A 20,404-nucleotide genomic window follows, 5' to 3' on the forward strand; every position below is an offset into this window, starting at 1 on the left:
TGAAAATGCCTAAACTCTGAGCAATCTTCTTATAGATGAGATTTCTAACCTGAAATGGGTCATTAAACTCTCCCAGTGTTTTCCAATGGCCCAGCTAACAAACTACATTTTCAGAATGCCCCAAAGACCCCAAATGGATTCTAGCCCATTCGTGGCTTCGTATGGTAGCCAATATCAACTTTGACACTTTTGGGTTGTTATTTAAAACATATATTATATATATATATATATATATATATAATATATAATATATATATATATATATTATATTATATAATGCCCTTAAATTACAAACACGTAACAATTATCTCCACCAACTTGGGAATTAGGCATTCAAACCCCTATCTTCAATTTCAAAAAACCTGTGAAGAATAAAAACTAGCCAACATGTACATCGGTCAACCACTATCGTGGGATTAGAGATGGGCAGTTAGGACTGGGTCCAAAAACTCAATCCAAAACTCGGTCTTAGAAGACCTGGTCCCGTGGAGGAGGGCCCAATCCCTCCACTGGGTCCTCGGGCCTGGCCCAATCCCTTATACAATTACTATAACCCCTTAAATTTGAGAGTAAACATAAATTATGGGTTAAAAGAAAATATTACAAAATTTTTTTAAAAAAAATTCTCCAAGCCCTAAAAAATTTATAAAATTTAAAATTTTACCTCTGAAAAATACTAAAAACCTCCTACAAATTTTGTTTCGCCCCTAAAATATAAAAAAAAAATCGGGGGAAAAAAAAAATTTCCAAGCCCATAAGACCGGTCCGAGTCCTAAATTGCTCATGGGCCTAGGACCGTCCCAGTCCCAAACAGGCCCAGGCCTGGGTCTGCTTGGGACTGGTCATGACCAGCTCTAGTGGGATTTCTTATAATTACAACATATTTATTTGTGGGAATAACACTACAGAACATAGGGTAGAGGTTATAATGTTAATTCTCCTACAGATGATAAAATTTAAACTTGTTAATTTATGATTCAATGGTCTACAATCTTCTAAAATATTTCAATTCATTTATGCCAATGCCAAAACCATTTTTAAATAAAAGGTAAATATTCAAAAAGAATTAAAATTTAAATTATTTCAGGAGACAAGAATAAAATAAAAATTAAAGTTTATGCACCAACATTGATCAAATAAGATTTTATCTTTTTTTCCAAGTTTTTTATGTGTGACAAAAGAACAAACAAATTAAAGAATAGCAAAAGCAGGAAGATACAAACCATCTGTTGCAGTCATGGAAGCTTGTATAGCAGAGGCTGAGCCTGGGTTCAAAAACAAATTAAATAAGGTCCTGATCAGGAATTGCAACACCAGAATGATAAACTAATTAAACTTCTGAATCCAATTAAGTAAAAGTCGTGACTTTTTTTTTGTGCTTCCTTGAACTATTTGACAACAAACACCACACGTAAGGAACCATTCCTCATAAGCATTTCATCAAACATGTTGCATGAAGAAACAATTCCTCAAAAGCATTTCATCAAACATGTTCTATGAAATGCCTTTAACAAACCCAGAAAGTATAAAAACACAAAACACTACACAATTTTAACATATAATCAACACAGCATAAACTTTATTCTTTATCTGTTCATTGAGTAGATTACGTTGTCTGGGATTTATTTACAACTCCATTAACTTTTTAAGAGAGGGTAGAACACCACGGGATATAAATGGTTGCTTTCAACAAGAATTCAAATGTAAGAACCTGAGAATAGTTAATTGACTCAAGGATATGGGGATTTCCTCAATAAGATCAGAATTGGAGAGGTCAAGTATCTCAAGTTTACTTAGCTTTCCAGAGCTACATATTCCGCCAGAGTAGGTAGACGTCGACGTAGGAAACAGTTATGCCAACGCCCATCGTGTGTCGGGGTAGTCCATGTTTCTCGCGGTGAACATAAAGCAACTTGAATTGAGTTGAATTTTCCCAGATTCTCTAAGCGTGTAATTGGTGAAAAAATGTGTGTAGATGAATCAAAATGCAAAGGAAATGGGTGGAAAGGTGGGCGAAACAGCACAGGATGTTATTGAGAAGGCAAAACAAACAGTGGACGGAGCATGGGGCTCAACTAAGGATACAGCTCAGAAAGCTAAAGAATCATTGATGGGCACTGCTGAAGCTTCCAAGGAAACCGTCAAACAACATGCTGAGGAAGTGAAGAAAAACATGAACATGAAGAACTGATTACTGTTTTTGTTCTATCTCATATTAAGTTTCACTCTTATATATCTATATATAGTTATTTTGTAGTAGTGCAGATGTCTCAGCGCCGTAAGAAAGTGATGAACTCTCTGTTTAAGTCAGCTAGAAAACATCGTTTACTAACTCACTTTATATAACTGTTCGTATTTTAGGTTTAAACCTAAAGAAATTAAACTTGAGTTTTTCGATTGAATGCATGTCTACTTACGTTTTGTTTGTTATCACATTCGAGGCATATTCATTTATATAAGTAAATAACTTTTAAGAAGTTATAGTTCATGTGGGATTGAAAAATATTCTCATGTGAATCGGATACAATAACATATTTGATTTTAAATATCTTTCACGACAATAAGGTTAGTCATATACCCAATTTATAATAAATAAATTTCAATTATGTCATAAATAAAATCTTATATTATTAATTTTTTTAAGCAAACCTTGATGGTACGAGGAAAATTTTATTAATTAAAAAAAATGATGACATCTAAACAGAGAGGGACGTAATGAGCCTTACCTCTTAAATAAGACTAAATACAATAAAAAAGAGAAAAGAGAAAAATGATTATGCATGAATTACAAAGAATAAATATAAAAGCTTTTACACACACCATTAATATTTGTAAAAAATATATATACAAAATAATCATATGAATGATAGAGCAAATCAAATTATTACAATCTCTTGCATCAACATCTTAATATCTTTCAAAAGAAGTTCTTCATCTTCTTTTTCTTCGTCTTCTTCTTCCTACAAAAACAATCAGCATTTAGGAGATTTTATTTAGACTTAATTTTGGATTGTTATAGTTTATAAAATAATTAATTAGTTCTAAATTAGTGCTAACACAATCAAACCCTGGATGACCTTCCATTGACATTCTCTTAATACTGGTAAAACCTAACATAAAACATGGGACCTGAAGATTTGAACAAAACACAACAAAAAACTAAGTAATAAAATTTATTCAACCAAACTAGATACTAGGCTACTGTTGCTTAAAGTTTCCGCCTAAAGGACAGAACACAAACAGATCAAAATACCAAAAGAATAAAAAGCAAAGAAAACAATAATAGTACAAAAATAACTGGCTAACATCTATATATATTTTTTCATCTAGGAGATGTGTATTCTTTCGAGGTCTGGTGTTCAAGTTTGAGATGGGAGAGAAGAAAGGTAAAGTTATTTACACATATATGTAGCTGTATCACCTGGATGGACAAGGAGGCAAGGAACCACAGAAATGAGGGACACCCGATTGTTTTTGTTTTTCTCTGAAAAAGTGAAATTTGATCAATGAAACTCCTTTTTGACTGGGGTGGTTGAAATGGCAAAGGCACCATGAGAAATGCATACGAGAGTAACAAAATTCATTGCAAATTAAATATATGAACAACAATGAAAGGGGGAGGGAGATGACCCTGCAAGAATTCCAGAGAATGATCTAGTATCCAACTGTTAATGAGGACAATGACTAGAATTACATACGACTCTAACCTCTGAGGCAAGTTGAATTTCATAATTCTATTCAGGAAAAGAAGAATAAATATCTCCACATATCAAACAAATGACAATAAGTACTGCAGCCTCACTGGAATGTCTTGCAAAAAAAACACATGCACAACAGAAACAGAAGCTTGTACTGGTACACGGACCATTGTATGCATAAATGCCCTTACCAATGATGATGGCATCAAAGACAATGATACAACATTGAGCATCAGATAGACGAATTTTTGGAAGAAACCTTCAATTCAAGGAGAAATCATTCCTCCTTCTCTCTTAACGGTATTGACCCCCAAAACCTACTTCTACTCCTACTCCAACTCAACTCCTTTAAAAAACAATCATGGACAGGAGTCTATACATCAGATACAGGCTTTAGGGACACCACAACATACCGTCAAGGTGAAGCAAAAACAAAAAAATCAACAATATTCTACACACATCTACACTCAAGTTGGCAAAAAGCCAACTAAACTTAATTGTTAATAGTTCATGTCGCTTGACAACCTTATTAATTATTAACAAGCCAGTAATTTAGCATAACTTTAAAATTCCACAAATTATAAGGTTTTACAAATCCTAATCTAGATATCCTCTTCGGTCCACCTTATCGCTATATGATATACACCTTCAAGAAAGAAAGAAATAGCATATGCAGAATTTACTCTACTGCATTTGTGTTTTCAAGTTTTATTCTTAGCGAATGTGTACTGACGAGAACTCCAAAGAACAGAAGTAACTAGAGCTACAAACAAATTGCAAGTAAAACGAAAAAGCAGACTTACATTTAAGAGATAACTCTCCATCTTTCGCGCTTAAGAAGTTGCAAGATAACAACCGGAAGCAACGAAAGTCTGAATGCCCAAGTCGAAGTAGCAATAATTACCCACCTGAAAAGTCCTTATACACCAACTAATAAAACAGAACATCTCAAGAGTGAATTTCATTAACCATGAAAAGGAGATATAAAGAATTTAAAAGAGAATACCAATGTTTACAATTTTATAGGCTTTGTGACAATTTTCAACTTCATGAAACACATTTACACACAAAATAGCTGAGAGAGCAGCTTTACCAAGGGAAGGGGAGAGATTATGACAAGCATCCAGACCGAAATCAGAGTTTGAACAGGAAGATCGACTCTTCACCGTGCCAATCACTCCGTCACAGAAGTTACAATCTCCAACGGGATCGCAAGGACTAAGCGCCGGAGTCAGTGAGCGAGTCGTCATCTAGTGAACCGGAGTGGAAGAAACAAGAACTCACCGGGAGTGGTTGAAGTAGGGCGACTTGACGGTGGTGGTGATAGTGTCGCGCAGAGGAGTGATAGAGCGCGGCGCGTGAAGCGGAGAGTAATAAAATTTATTCCATCTGTTTTTGAATAAGTAATAAAAATTTATTCTCTCAGTTTTTTAATTTATTTTTCTCTTTTTTAAAATAAAAACTTTCACTCTAAATTAGTTTATAATACAATATTACAAAAAAAATCAATAAATTAACATATTTGAGACATATTTTCAAGACAACAAAATAAATGATATTTAAAGTAACATATTTTCAAGACAAACAAAATAAGATATTTAAAGTAATTTTATCTATTGTATTAGTATTAAATATTATTTTGTTTTTCTATTTTAGACAAACATGGAGAAGAGGTTCATTTTTCGCGTTTTCAAGTACTTTATATATAATTTCGTGTTTTAAGTTTTAACATAAAGAAATTAAATATATGGGTTCCTTATATATATATATATATATTATATTATAATATATTATAATTATATATTATATATATATATATATATAATATATTATATTAGTCCTATCAATTTTAAGGTGCTATTTTTTTTTTCGAGAAAGAAATTAATGATTTAGATTTTATGGAGGTGTCCAATAAAGTCAATCTATCACTTAGAAATTTAAAAAATGAAAAAAATAAAATTCATTTTTTAATTTAAGAGATTTTAATTTTAATTACTAGAATTTTACATGATTAACTTGTCTTAGTAAAAGTATTTTGAAAAGTGATAGTACTTTAGGAAGGATTGGCAATAAAAATTAATTACATAAATAATAATTACTAAAATACCCTAAAATCTAATATAAGGTATAAACGAATTTTTCTGTGAATTTTAATTGATAATTAAAATTAGCTTTGTTTAAAAAATAAAAATAAAACAGTATCCATGCAAGAGTGAATAATATACAATCAATTAACAATCAAGCAAAGTAAATTATCACAATTTCTTATTTGATCAATAATACTTAATAATAGTATATGATAAACTATGATTCATACCATTTCACTCTCTATTTTATGTTGATCTTCATGTCGCGTCATCTACAAAAATAATAAGCTTATTAATAATAGCACCCCTATAAATTTATATTAAAATGTATAATTTTAAATATAGATATAAAAAATTATCACATAGTTAGTATAATGAGATTATATTTAAAATGTATAATTTTTTTTTTTTAAAGAAATAAAAACAATATTCACATAATAAATTGAGCTTATTATGTGAATATTAACAAGCTAAGCATATAATTTTAATACTAAAATATCCTTAATTATAAAAAGTTGAAATGCAGGTGAAATCAAAATGAAAAAGTTGGGAAAGGAGACACGTGGGGCCCTCATATAATATAGTAAATAAAAACAAAACTATTATTTTATAATTTTTAACTAAACTAAATGTTTATGAAAATTTATGCAAATCAATTTATCAGCGAGGCATATTCATTTATATAATAAATAAACTTGTTACCTGATTTGGGAATCTTTATGTTAAAAATAATCATTAGATTTTATATACAATTTTCTGTATAATTGACATAATGATATACATAACAGATTGCATATAAAAAGTGTATTGGGTTGGGAAACTCTTGGCAACTAGCTAGGCATGAATGTTGATAAAGTTATTCATTCAATCTCAAATCTTAAAACACTTTACCTTTGTTAGCACATCACTTTCTCAACTTGGTCACCGTTATCCAAAGATTCCTTCAACGCTCATTCCTTCCTTTTAATCTAAACACAAATCAATTTGTATTAATATATACTGTTACTCTATTGAATTGAATGTCATATTTATATACATTTAATTCAAATAAAGTGCATCAATGAGAAGATCATCAATGCAAAATGGTAAAACTTTACAATATTAATTACAACATGTAATGTAGCTCTTTCATCATTAACTACATACCTGTTCATTGAACAACTCTTGCACCGTGGCATTCAAGTTGCCATTCCAACGTTCTTCATTCCAATATCCCACAAGCACTTCGTTAAGCTTGGGTGTCGCTTGCTCTCCATAACCAAAGGTCTTCATTTTTCCACATTCACTTATCTCTAGCCTCTCCAATGTTGGGTATTCAATAGTATATGATCCAGAGCTAAAACAAGTAAGGCTCTTTAGAAATCCAAGTTCCAAGTAGTACAAACTAGGAAACACTATCCTATCTATTGATGCTTCTTTTTCTCCTTTCTCATTTGTGACTATTTCTTCTATTGTTAAGCAAAACCACACTTTAAGGCTTTTGAGCTTCACCAGGCATTTGACAATGGAAGGAGTGAAGAAGTTTTTGAATTTAGGACATGAACTTATCTTTATAGAAGTTAGGTTTCCCAAACTTGGGGAGGTTATGGTGTGGTCTAACTCCTCATCCAAAGCTTCTTTCTTCTCAAAGATCTCCTCTAAATTATTGCAATAATCTATATCTATTTCTTCCAAACAAATAAGGCTTTGGAGTAGACTTGGTACAACATTTAACATGTTGTGGCACCTATACACTCTTAAAATTTTTAATTTACTAAAAGATGGGGCTGGAGGTTGTCCATGACATAGTTCAACCAAGTTGGGGTTAGAATACATATACGATTCCTCTAAATTGTAGAAAGTTGAGTTTGGTGTCCATTCCAATGTATTTAGGAGATACTTTATCTCATCACATGATGTGATATCAAGATACTTCAATTCATTGAACCCTTCTTCAACTAGGTTATGGCTAATACTCTCTAAATTACCAATTTCCTCTAAAACTAGATACTCAGTTCTTTTGAGCAAACCGTTAACCCAATCATGTATTTTTGAAATGTTGGTTTGTGAGACATACATACTTCTTGAGTATCTACTCGCATCCGAAAAAGGCTCAAAAAGTTTACCATAACCTATTCCTAATTTAAATTTGGACAGGTTATTTGGGAATACAAATAATTTTGGTGAGAGTTCAAGGTTTGAAATAGAAATCTCTAAATGAGTCAATCGGGACAAGGCTTCTAACTCAACAAGACTGGCATTGCTTTTCAAATTTTCACTTTCATATTCCCATTGCTTAAATCTATCAATGTACAACTCCTCTAACTTTTTAAGAGAGTGTATAACACCACAAGGTATTAGTGTTAACCACCAACAATTATTCAAATCTAATAATCTGAGATTACTTAATTGGTTAAAGGATACGGGGATCTCTTCAATATAAGAATCACAAAGGTTAAGAATCTCTAGTTTACTTAGACTTCCAATCACTGATAGGTCCCCCAAATTGCAAGCACTAAGATTTAGTGTTCTAATAGTTGAAAGAAATGAAAGTGAGTCAGGCAATGACAAGAGTTCAGTTTCGCTCAAATCTAAAACTTTGAGATCTTTCATTTCTTGAAAGAAACAACCAGGGACAACCAAATTTCTATTTTCTTGTAGTAACAAAGCCTGTAGTTTTGGACATTCCAACCCTTTAGGCAGCTCCCTAATGTTATTTGCCATCAATGAGATACATGTGAGATTTTCAAATGTATCTCTATTTAGCCACTCTTGTAAACCAATGCCAGCTTTCGCCATGTATTTATGGTTGTATTTAGGAGCTATCGTTAACGCAAAATCACGGATAACATCATGCATTTTAACAAACTTTTCACCATCATCAATTAAGAGAAAAGAAGAGGTGATGGTACTTACAATACCAAATATTCTATCTCTGACATCTTCTATCTTCTCATCGAAGTCTTCAGCCCACCTTAATCCGATCCCGTATGTAACCAAATCTTCAATTGGAATTTTGTGATCCTCTGGAAATAAGCTACAAAATAAGAAAAGTGATTTTGCCTCCACAGTCTCGAGATAATTGAAGCTCAATTCCAGAGATGAAATAATGTTGCTCTCCATTCCTGGGATATTTGATGGGGTGGACTTCTTAAGTTGTCGTGCTGCATCACTCCAGACATGCTTGTTCTTTCCCTTCAACGCTCTTGCTACAGTCACGATTGCAATTGGCAAGCCACCACATTTAGCAGCTACATCTCTTGCAATTAAGTCTATATCAGAGTTTTCCACAATCTCGCCGACAATCTCCTTGAAAAGAACCCAACTTTCTTGTTTCGATAACGTTTCAATTGTGAATACCTTTTGACAATCCTGTTGATTACATACAAGTTTGCTTCGAGAAGTGATCACAATTTTGCAACCTTTATGGTCATCACCGTAAGGAATACCAATCTCATCCAATTCGATTCTTCTCCAAATATCATCCAACACCACAAGAATCCGCTTCTCTTCCTTGATTCTCTCCCACAAGGATCGTGCTCTTCCTGACTCGATTTCAGTCGACAGTTTCAAACCCAGCATGTTTGCAATTTCCTCTTGAATCTTCGCAATATTAGGAGTTTGAGACACAACCGCCATCACTACTGCATCATAGATCTTTTCTTCTTTTGCTTGTTTGCTGATCTCTTTGACCAGTGTGGTCTTACCCACGCCCCCCATCCCACATATTCCAATTATGCTGACATTATGATCATCAACTAACGCCTTCACGATTTTCTTCTTAATTGAATTTCTAGATTTGAAAGTGCCTGAAGAAAATAACTTCGATGACGATATAATTCCAGGCGGAGGAGCAGGACAAGACACACTCTCAAACTTTTCCACTTCCTGGAGCCGATCAGAAATCTCCAGAGTATGCTTCTTTGCCTCCTTACTGAATCGATGACGTTGTTTGAGATTAATGCACCACCCTTTGAGACACCTCTTGTTGGCTTCCAAAAACTTTTCAGTTTCTGCGGAAATCTTATCCGCTTCTGCTATCCAGCTTTGAACAGTAGCGAAGATGGTTTCTCCATTTCTTTCAGCAAATTCGATTTTCTTTTGCACAGTGCCTCTGCTATCTGCCAGCTTCTTAGCTTCCTTTTTCAAGTTTTGAATGTTGTCGTTGTAATGAAACAAGTAACCAAGTTGATCGCCAGCAGCTGGGAACAAATAGTCAGCGACCTTCCCACCAATAGAATTAACAATTTCCATGCCTTTTTCTTTTCTTACGGGTACAAGTAGAAAATTATGTTTTGAGTGTTTGAAGGTGAAAGAAGAAATAATATAGGACTTTAGGCAAGGTTTTAGTGAGAACTTTTTTAGGCTCAGTTTGTAACAAAGAGATGAATATGAAGGAAACAATTATTGTTTGTTGTGAAATGATAAGAAAAAGGGAGGAAAACATATAAAGCAAAGAAAAGTGAATGAAAATGATCTTGAAATAATGAATATTGTTCCATCCTTTGCCTTTGGTCTCAAGGCTGCTTGATTCCTTTCAATGCAAAATCAATTTGTATGTATTGTTCTTCAAATTTATGAATGATTCCATCCTTTGCCTTCAGTTTCAAGGCTGCAGCTTGGTTCCATCCTTATTACAAGCTCATTCTCCTCTCTTATAATTGTTTTTGAGTTAGAATCTCTAATTTTGTGCATATTCTTGTCTTTGGAAAGAGGAAATCATAAAGAAAAGTGATTATATGATAAGACGAAGCAAGGTATGCAATTCATCTTGCCTTTGCTCTCATGGGTTCTTTTCTTATATAAACTTTTTTCTGATTTAGGATCTCTAAAAAATTGAAAACCAAATGTAGAATTATTCTTGTCTTTTAAAGTGAGAAACTTAATTGAAAAAATGATACCATTATTTGATCTCTCAAATCAAAATCCTGAAAAAAGAATCCTTCAACCAAAGAATTATTCTTGTCTTTTAAAGTGAGAAACTTAATTGAAAAAATGATACCATTATTTGATCTGTCAAATCAAAATCCTGAAAAAAGAATCCTTCAACCAAATAGAATAGCAGAGCAAGGGAAGGGATATACATGAACGCCAAGAACTATATTTCTTTGCTCATAAGTAGTCTTATCAATTTTCAAGTTTTATTTTGTCTTTGCAGTGTATATAAGAGATCCTTTAGAAAATAATAATATAAATTTAATATTTTCTTACCCAAATTTGTATTGATTAAGGTTTAATTAGCTTCAGGGCTGTTTGATTTACTTTCACCAATTTATGTCCTCTAACTTATGCACCAATTAATGGCTTGAATTTTACATTCAAATTACTAACTTATTTCTTATTTCTAAATAATATTAATATTCCTTAAGGCATTTCAATCCCAAAGTAACAACACTGCAATTACTGAATCCTGAAGGAGTTGTATAACTAAGAAAGTCGATTGTCGAATTCATCACATCAATATTAATTACTGAAAAAGTGAAAAAGAAAAGCACAAAAAAGAAGGAAGGAATTTATATATGCAGAAGGGAGATATACATAATTGGATGTTGAAATGATACTTTTGCTTGCTCTCAACTCAAGGCTGTTTGGTTCCATCCTTACAACAATTTTTTATTCTATAGCATATATGTTCCATAAGAATACAATATTCTTGTCTTCTAAAATAAATCTAGGAACATTCTTGTCTTGTGAAAGACAAAATGCAAAGCAAGTTTATGTTTGGATCATCCTTCTTCTTCCTCTGCAAAAAATATATAACAAAGTTTAGATTGTACAGAAATATACGAAGAATACATAAATGTTGTTTAGAATTAGTCCACGAATGGAAACACAGGGCTTCTACCATTTAATGCACTCCACTCATTTTAAAAGGAGTTTTCCCTCTAGAAATTTAAATATATATTTACATGTTATATACCAAATTGTTTTCAACAACTAAGGCCTTTTGTTGATTTAGCACTTGTAGGGGAAGATTTTTAGAATCATCAATTTCAGCGGCAAAGTGATATCATAGAAGTTAGAATCTAAGTTACCCGATATTACTACCTCGCATTAGCGTCAACTGGAAAAATTTCAACTACTACTCCAATTTTTCGACTATAAGTTCATTGATATTGGGTGAGAATGTCAGCATCAGACCATGCTAGCAGTATAATAGCAAAAATTGTTCAATTAAGTCCAAAAGATATCCCAAATGTAAAATTAACTAAAGTACCTTTACTCTGAGCAGTGGTAATTTGGTCTCTGATCAGTTAACAGCCTTCTTGTTAGATCTCTCTATGAGATTTCTAACTTGAAATAAAACGAAGTTATAACAATATATGTTATTAATGCATAGGCGCATATTACACTAGCCCCAAGAATTACAATCACAAGAAAGTCAAAATAACGCTTCCCACTTTGTCTAAATGTTCAAGAACTGAATTTTGATTATTGGGATTCATGTAAGATTCATCCTTCAATCCAATTTGTGTCATAAACTTTGAGTAAGCCGTGTAAAGATCTTCAAAAGATGAAAAGAAGAAAATAAATTGCCTTTGTATATTTATCTTCATGAAATAAATTATTTTTGATTATGAGTACATTCTTTAATCGTACACCAAATTTTCCATCTTTTTAGAAACAGAGTTCTAAGAAGCAAATTCAAATTAATTATAAAACCTCAACGATATTGATTTTCTTCATCCTAAAATCTTTGAAAATACTGGAAAAGAAGATAAGATGAGGCGCAGTATCAAATTAAAGCTCAATTGAACATTGTTAAAAGCAGAAAAAAGTAAAAAAGCAGAAATTGTTTCTGTTCATTTTGAACAAATACTACACAGAGTATATATAATTTCTTAAAAAATATTTAAATTTACTTTTGCCAATTCCAAAACCACTTTTAACTAAAAGTTTAAAAGTACAACCAGAATTTAAATTTAAAATATTTTATATTACACTTTAATTTGATTGATTTATTATGTAAATCTATTTTTTAATTATAATAAAAATTACTAAATAAAGTGTATTTTTTGTGATTTTACATGCAACATATGTACCTTATTAAAGAGAATGCAGAGCTTACCCTGTATACAACTAAAGCAAGGAACTAGAAATTAGTCTAGAAATTGCGTTCTTTGGATTCAATTATGACTTCTTGCATTAAGACCACAGCAAGGTCAGCACTGGCAGCAGGATCTGAAATTCAAAGAACAATGAACAGATTTACAGTCAAGAGATAAAAAACCCTTTTGTAACACAAACTCAACACATGTTCGTATAATCAAATGAATCATTAGAGAATAGACAGACAATATAATTATGTCAATTTCTTGGACTCAAAACACAATTACAGTATATATTAAAGGCGACAATATCTCAAACCAACAAAAGATTTCTTCTACGTACACATTAAAGTATTGGAAAAATTAATCATGAAATTTTAAAAGAATCATCATCAAGGTACACCAGAAAATTAAATAAAACGTTGAAGACCATTTTCTGTCCAACCAAATTCTGTGAATGTAACTTTATTCCCCTGTATTATAGGAGTGATGAGTTTCAAATGTTTCCCTTAATGACTTTCCAAAGGAAAAGAGGAGCTCACTGTTAACTTCTGCTCTGGTAATTATTTTCTTTATCCAGTAATCTCGGAAAAGACTGGAAAAGAAGAAAAGATGGGGTTCATTCTCAAATTAAAGCACAGCAGAACATTTTTGAAAGAAAACAAAAAAGCAAAGTGAATTCTTCCTTTTAATTTGTTGTTGTTTGCTTTTGTGAACAGATGGTATGAAATTTTTTGGAGATATGTTTGGATATAGCATACAAAAAGAAGCTTTAATTAATTCAGCGTTTCTGTAATCACAAAATATTTATCTATATATTTTGAATATATGCTACATAAAATATATATAATTTTTTTAAAATACATAAGTAAAGTTTAAAATACAAAAAGAATTAAAAATTTAAGAATATTTTGAGAGACAAGAAGATGGCAAGTTGAACCATTGCCACAAACTGTCTTTTAATAAAATAAAACTAAAATCTAGGCACCCATATGGACCAAATAAAATTTTATCTTTTACCACCCCCTTTTTTCCAAGAAGTGTTTTAAGTGTCTATTTCAGCCATGAAAAGTTGTACTCTTTTCATGCAATGCAAATTCAAAGTCTTATGTGACAAAAGAACAAATTAAAGAAAACCGAAAGCACAAAGTTGATTGAAGCATGAATACCGGTGATGACAAAATATAGAGCATATTATTATTTTGCATAGAAAGATTGGGAAGAATCAGTGGAAATAGATTATTAACTTACCCATGTTATATGCTCAAATGTCAAGTAACCCTGTCACCAAATTGAATTTTATATCCACCTCTTTGATTATGAGCACATTATCTAATTTAAACCAACTTTCCCATCTTCATAGAAACAGATTTCTGAGAAGCAAATTCAAAATAATTATATAACTAAATATAAAACCTTGACGACTCAGATTAACTGATTATTTTGGCAAGACTTAAGACAACTATATGAGCAGAAATTCATTCAGAGTTCAGGGCAAACATAAGATTGCATTACGTAAATGGCAAGGGTAAAATCTACACTAAAACCCTTATAAGCACCAGCTCTTTAACAAATAAAAACAAAAATTTTGAGACAAATTTCCTCCATAATTGCAGCTACAGCAAAAATACTTTGATACTAATTAGGCTTCTCAATCCAGTTAAGTACATACAAGTAAATAGAAGTTATTAGAATTCACCAGTTACCTTCTTGAATGTTTACGTAAGACCCAATTCCACGACCAATACCCTGTCGATATACAAGACCATATTTCCACAGAGACATCCTAGCAAGAATACCAAGGGTGTATGCCTGTAGAAGGTGATTAATCAATCAATTAGTGCAATCTACTTATGCAGACCAGTTTTACCTAATAATTTCGAATTTGTTGCAATTGCACTCACTTATAACAATTAAAAAAACATTAAAATCTTAATCAAGTATGTCAACGGACTAAAGTATGCTGCAAGGCATATGTTAATAACGTAACATATGCTTACCGTCATGAATGTTTACATATAATGCAATTCAATGACCAGTAGTAATCAACACCGTCTTTGCATAGAGGCTTGCTGATTCCTACAAGAAGGTCAGGGGCAATACCAGTAAAAAGTGATTAAAATCAATGTAGAATCTACATATGCAGATTCAATGTTTGGAATCTTCAAGAGAGTTGGGAGATTCATAAACCATACCAGATGCCTTGAGTCAACGATTAAAAAGTAAAAAGGAATTAGAAAAGTGAACCATGTGTCCACAAAGGCAAGACTAAATAACTCAACAATAAAATTAATAGTTAAATATGACATTTCTTCTTTACACGTATTAGGCACAGCAAGCAGAAGAAAGCAATGGAGCTCACCTTTGTTAAACCGAAAAAGCATCACTTTGCTTTCTCAGAAAGGGCTGGATCTCATGTGTGAACTGTTTCAGACAACCTTCAGAAAGTTCTACCTGAAAAGTTTCTAGAAGCATACCAAAATTTAAAGCTAGAACACAATGAATATTTCATATGGTCTAATCCATGCTTACAAATAATTGATGATCCAGAAAACTAGACAACTGTGAAGTCATAAGAAATTGTAGCATTGTTAACCATAAAAAGTGGAATGAGTTTTTAAAATCTTTGAATCTTCAAATCGTTCTTCCTCGGTTGTGAAGAAAAGAGTTAAAGAGTATATCTTGCACAATAGATATATATTCAACCCAACCTTTTCTCTTGCAGTGCTTCATGTCCTGGCAAAGTCATATTCTTCATATTCATTAAATAAACTGCAATTAAACAATTAATTGAGACAATTTATCAAGCACTTTAAAAGCATAATTAATTTGAGATAACTAATACTGAAAAAGAGATGCACCACAACAACACTAGATCAGTGGCCAAACCAGTAGATCATGAGGGCCATGAGAGTAGATTGCTTCAGCTAAGCAAGCTGCTCTCGGTGGAGGCAAAATGCAAGCCAAGCCTTAGTGTTGAAGATAAGTAAATTGCCAAGGTAAATCTATACTAAAATCCTTATGTGCATGAGTATTACAGTATACATCTGGTTATACACACAGAATATGTATTAAAATTTTATGAAAAATTTTTACTACATCTTCAATTTAAAGCAAAAACAGCAATCCGATACAAACCATCTGTTGCCGTCATGGAAGCTTGTAAAGGAACAAGTTGGGCCCGGGTTCAAACACTAATTGACCTGCTTAGGCATTGCAACACCAGAAAGATAAACTAATCAGGCTTCTCAAACCAATTAAGAACATCTATATAAAAGCAAGTAGTTGGAAATTACCTCACGCCAGGCTGTAATTCTGGTTCATTTGCAAGGAAACCAATCAGTTCCAAGCAGTGGCTTCAATTATGCTTCATTGAACCATTTGACAACAAACTCACCAAATCCCAAGGAACCATTCCTCACAAACATTTCATCAAACATGTTGCATGAAATGCCTTTAACAAATCCAGAATGTATTACAACATAAAAGCTACACAATTCTAACATGTAATCAACACACACACACACACACACACAAAAAAAATATATATATATATTCTTTACCTGTGCCAGTTACATTGTCCGGGATTAATGCACCACTCATTCAGACACCTCTTGTTTGCATTGACCCCATCCTTAAAAAAAAATTCAGCTTCTGCAGTGATTTTGTCAACTTCTGACATCCAGCTTTGAACATCAGTTTCTATAATTTCTAATGAAACAATTTCCATAGATAAAAACAAGCAAGAGTAGTGTATAGAAGAACAAAAGAGCTAGAGATGTTGAAGTGGTGGCAAAGTTTTAGCTTTTGAAGGACCAAGAAAACACAGATTTTGAATGAGTTTTGGTTCCCAAATTCAGATCATAAAATACAATAAAATGTTTTATAATATTGTTATTATGCAGGCTATCAAAAGCAATCACAATTCAAAAAGACACAAACTCCTCAAGCAAGCTGACGAGGTATGTATCTTTTGATTACTTCTTGTCTGACATTTACATCATTAAAAAAATATTATTAGTGGAATTAACTTTAGGAAAGATTATAGTAGTGTTTGATTCTTCTACTAGAATTGTCAAAAAAGAAATCATGATTAAAGCAATTACATAATAAGATTACACTGAAAGACGACATCTATTTATATTCTTATACGAACAATGGTAACCTAAAGCTAACACTAATTACAATTGTGATAACTGACAACTAACTGATATTAAAATATGACATATAATCAAATCTTATTATTTATTAGAAAATATATTAAGTTTTGTTTCTTCTTTTCTACTAGCTAGCATCACATAATATTGTAAATGTAAGCCAGAAACAAATAAGTACATGCATAAATCACAAGAAGTTCAAGAAATATAAGCATTAGAGAAATAACTCAGCAAGAGAAGTAAATGGTCAAGGTAAAATCAATACTCAAACCTTCATGAGTATGAGCATGCATCTGGCTACACAAACAAAGAATATGATCCCTGAGCCCAGTAAACAAAAGAGATAATAGTTTAAAAAGAAAAAAAGCTCATGTAGCTCTTAACAAATTTAAAACCTTATGAAAGCTTTCATCTAAAACTGCAATTAAGGCAAAAAAACAAAGATATACTTGTTAGGAGTTAAGAGTTATATGTACTTTTTCTTATTCTCAAGGGTAGTTTAGTTCTTTTACTTAGTTGTATATATATGTAACTTTACTCTTTGTATTATTCTCTTTTTCTTTTGGTTAATAGTAATATGGAACCCAGGTGTTTCTTTTTTTTTTTTTTTTTTTTTCAATCTTCTTTAAAATCCTCTTTGAATCTTTGAGTATGTTAATAATACTACCCTTTGTTGCAATCATCAAAGCTAGTATAGGAACTAATTAAATAAGGTCCTGCTCAGACATTGTATCAACACAAAGATTAGCTATTAGGCCTCTAAAATAATTAATTAAATACATACAAGTAAATGCAAGCACTTGGAATTCACCACTTACCTTTACGAACATTACCTTCATGAACTTTTATTAAATGGGGTCCCATGTCAATAATCAACACCAGCTTTCGTAGAGGCATCCTAGCAAGAATTTCAAAGGTATTACCAATAAAATGTGATTAATCAATCAATCAGTTGAATCTACCTATGTAAACTCACTTAAAAAAATTATATAAAAATAATTAAAAACCTTGTTCAAGTATGACAATAGATTAAACTATGCAGCAAAACCTAAAATCAACACGATATCCACAATCTAAAAGGAAATACCACAAGCAACGAACCATTCCTCACAAGCATTTCATCAAAAGGAAATTGTTTCTGCCTTGCCTTCTGCAACGAAGACAACAAAGACAAAAGATATTTAGAAATTTGTTTCAATTTTGATCTTATAATACACTTTAATTTACCAAAAAGTCCTTTTGCTAGGTAATTGTAAAAACAAACTACTCAAGGACAGTTTTGGTATAAAATTTTAAATTTAAAAAGTACTTAAAATCTATTTATTTTATAATTTTTAACTAAACTAATATTGTTTCTTGAAAACTTATGGAAGCCTATTTATTTTATGTTAATTGTAAATGATTTAATTTAATTTAATTTATTTTATGTTATTCAATTATTAGGATGTCTTATATATTTTTATTTTAGAAGGAAATTTTATGGCTTAGTTTGCTACAAATTAAAGAGAAGCACAATATATCATATAAGCACATTAATGAAATATTTCATACTTTGTATATATATTTAAAACAATTAATGATAGAAAGAAAAACCTGTCTCAGTCTTTTCTTTTATAATATGTTAAGAGTTGGCATCTGCAAAGTATTCAAAATCAAATATTTTTGTCTTCAACAAGAGAAGACTGATATATACTTTTTTAAGCCTGAACATGAGGATTACAATCAAGATCTATATATTTAAAATCTACTTCATGTTAACTTCTGTGTTAAACTACTCTGATAATATATTATTTACATCGTGAAATGATAAAAAGTAAATAAGGAATAGTTGTTTAACTCTTCTATTATTTACTATACTATACCAGCATATATAAGAGGATGACCACAGAAAAGAATCACTTATACGATCCAGTTTTATTAGGCCAATCAATATTTTAACTATTGACAGGACAACATCTCAATTTGGCTGATTATACAATGATATGAATGATCAAGAAAATCAAATTCTTCCTACCTCATTACAATCTCTTGTAATGAAATACCAAGCTATTTCAGAGGAAGCAATTCATTCTTCTCCATCTGTAGAGCAATATTAATACACTCAAGTTGTAAATAAACATTATATGAAAAATGAAAAAATTAACACTTTCACTATCAGTACTTTCAGCTCATCGTATAGGCCTCTAGGGAAGAAATTAACCTGAAATACTGAACAAAATGCTGAGCAATACATGAAGCATGCATGGACGCCAACAGCTAATTTTCTTTTTCTCTTCTCACAATCATTAGTCTTAATCTAATCAAGGAAAATTCTACATCCTATATATCTATACCCTTGATAACAACTTGTTATTATACTATGCCAACATCATAGAATGACCCCATCAAAATAACCGTGTAATTGATCACATTTATGCTAACCAACATTTAAGAGTTTTATTTTGAAATTTGAACGAGAAGTAATCACTAATTTACAAAGCATTAGTCCATTGAAAGTATGTTATAGACTTTAATAATTGGACTTGGATACCATGCATTATGTACCATTACATTAATGATNGTCTTTCATGGGCTTGGGTAGAACTCTCCTTGGAAAACCGGCTTGCCAAGGGAGGGTGCCCAAGCCTTTATAACCCACATGCCCACCCTTTTCTCTTTCAATGTGGGATCCTAACATTCCACCAAGCTTTCGCAACCGACATCCACGTCGGCCTCTTTACCCCCGTCAACCTCTTTATCCCTTGGGTGACTACGCGGATCCCCTTTCCCTCGGGCCTCCATGCCCTTTCTCGGGGTAGCAGCCCGGGCCTAAGGTCAGCCTGCCACGGGTCAGCCTGCCACGCGTGCGCTGCCACATAGGCGCAGGATCATGCTCTGATACCAATTGATAAGAACCCACTCCAATAACTCAACAATTTGGGTTGGGCCATGGGTCTTTCATGGGCTTGGGTAGAACTCTCCTTGGAAAACCGGCTTGCCAAGGGAGGGTGCCCAAGCCTTTATAACCCACATGCCCACTCTTTTCTCTTTCAATGTGGTATCCTAACAATCTCCTTCCACAATCGTTTGTCAACCAACTAGGATGTGATGTATTGTTATTTTGCTGGGAAAAGTTTCCTCCCTGGACTGGTGGTAACCTATCTTTATATCATAGATTCCATTAGACTTGTGAGGCCAAACAATTTGGTCAGGATCAGAGTTCCTACTTATCGGAATAGCTGCCATCTTTTTTGCATTTCCAGCCTCATAAACTTCAACTAATTTATGATGATCCCAAGATCTACCAATCGAGGAAAACAGCTCCTTCACTTTCTGATCTGCTTGTACAATGGGCTTAATGTCTTGCATTCCTGGTGGCATCTAATTGTCATTCATAATTCGAACAGAGTTGCCATTATTCACCTTCCAAATTGCTTTCTCCTTGAGAAGGCTTC

At 32.3% G+C, this 20,404-nt stretch overlaps 1 protein-coding gene and 1 long non-coding RNA gene across 3 annotated transcripts; both read right to left on the bottom strand.

Annotated features, from left to right (window-relative positions):
- Positions 1-2,876: 2,876 nt before the first annotated feature.
- On the bottom strand, positions 2,877-10,018 carry LOC116121300 (probable disease resistance protein At4g27220). The gene is made up of 3 exons (XM_031407253.1): positions 6,932-10,018; positions 3,058-3,129; positions 2,877-2,960 (listed from the first exon to the last, which is right to left on the bottom strand). The coding sequence occupies exons 1-3, from the start codon at positions 10,016-10,018 to the stop codon at positions 2,877-2,879; spliced, it is 3,243 nt and encodes a 1,080-aa protein (XP_031263113.1).
- Positions 10,019-12,788: 2,770 nt separating this feature from the next.
- On the bottom strand, positions 12,789-16,318 carry LOC116121281. Of its 2 annotated transcripts, XR_004126704.1 has the most exons (7): positions 16,110-16,318; positions 15,952-16,016; positions 15,176-15,860; positions 14,814-14,892; positions 14,520-14,625; positions 14,065-14,186; positions 12,789-12,946 (listed from the first exon to the last, which is right to left on the bottom strand). It is a non-coding gene; the product is annotated as an uncharacterized LOC116121281 (long non-coding RNA). The 2 variants fall into 2 exon arrangements; XR_004126705.1 differs by lacking the exon at positions 14,065-14,186.
- Positions 16,319-20,404: the final 4,086 nt, after the last annotated feature.

The sequence above is a fragment of the Pistacia vera genome, unplaced genomic scaffold, assembly GCF_008641045.1.
Source record: "Pistacia vera cultivar Batoury unplaced genomic scaffold, PisVer_v2 Contig971, whole genome shotgun sequence".
NCBI lineage: Eukaryota > Viridiplantae > Streptophyta > Magnoliopsida > Sapindales > Anacardiaceae > Pistacia > Pistacia vera.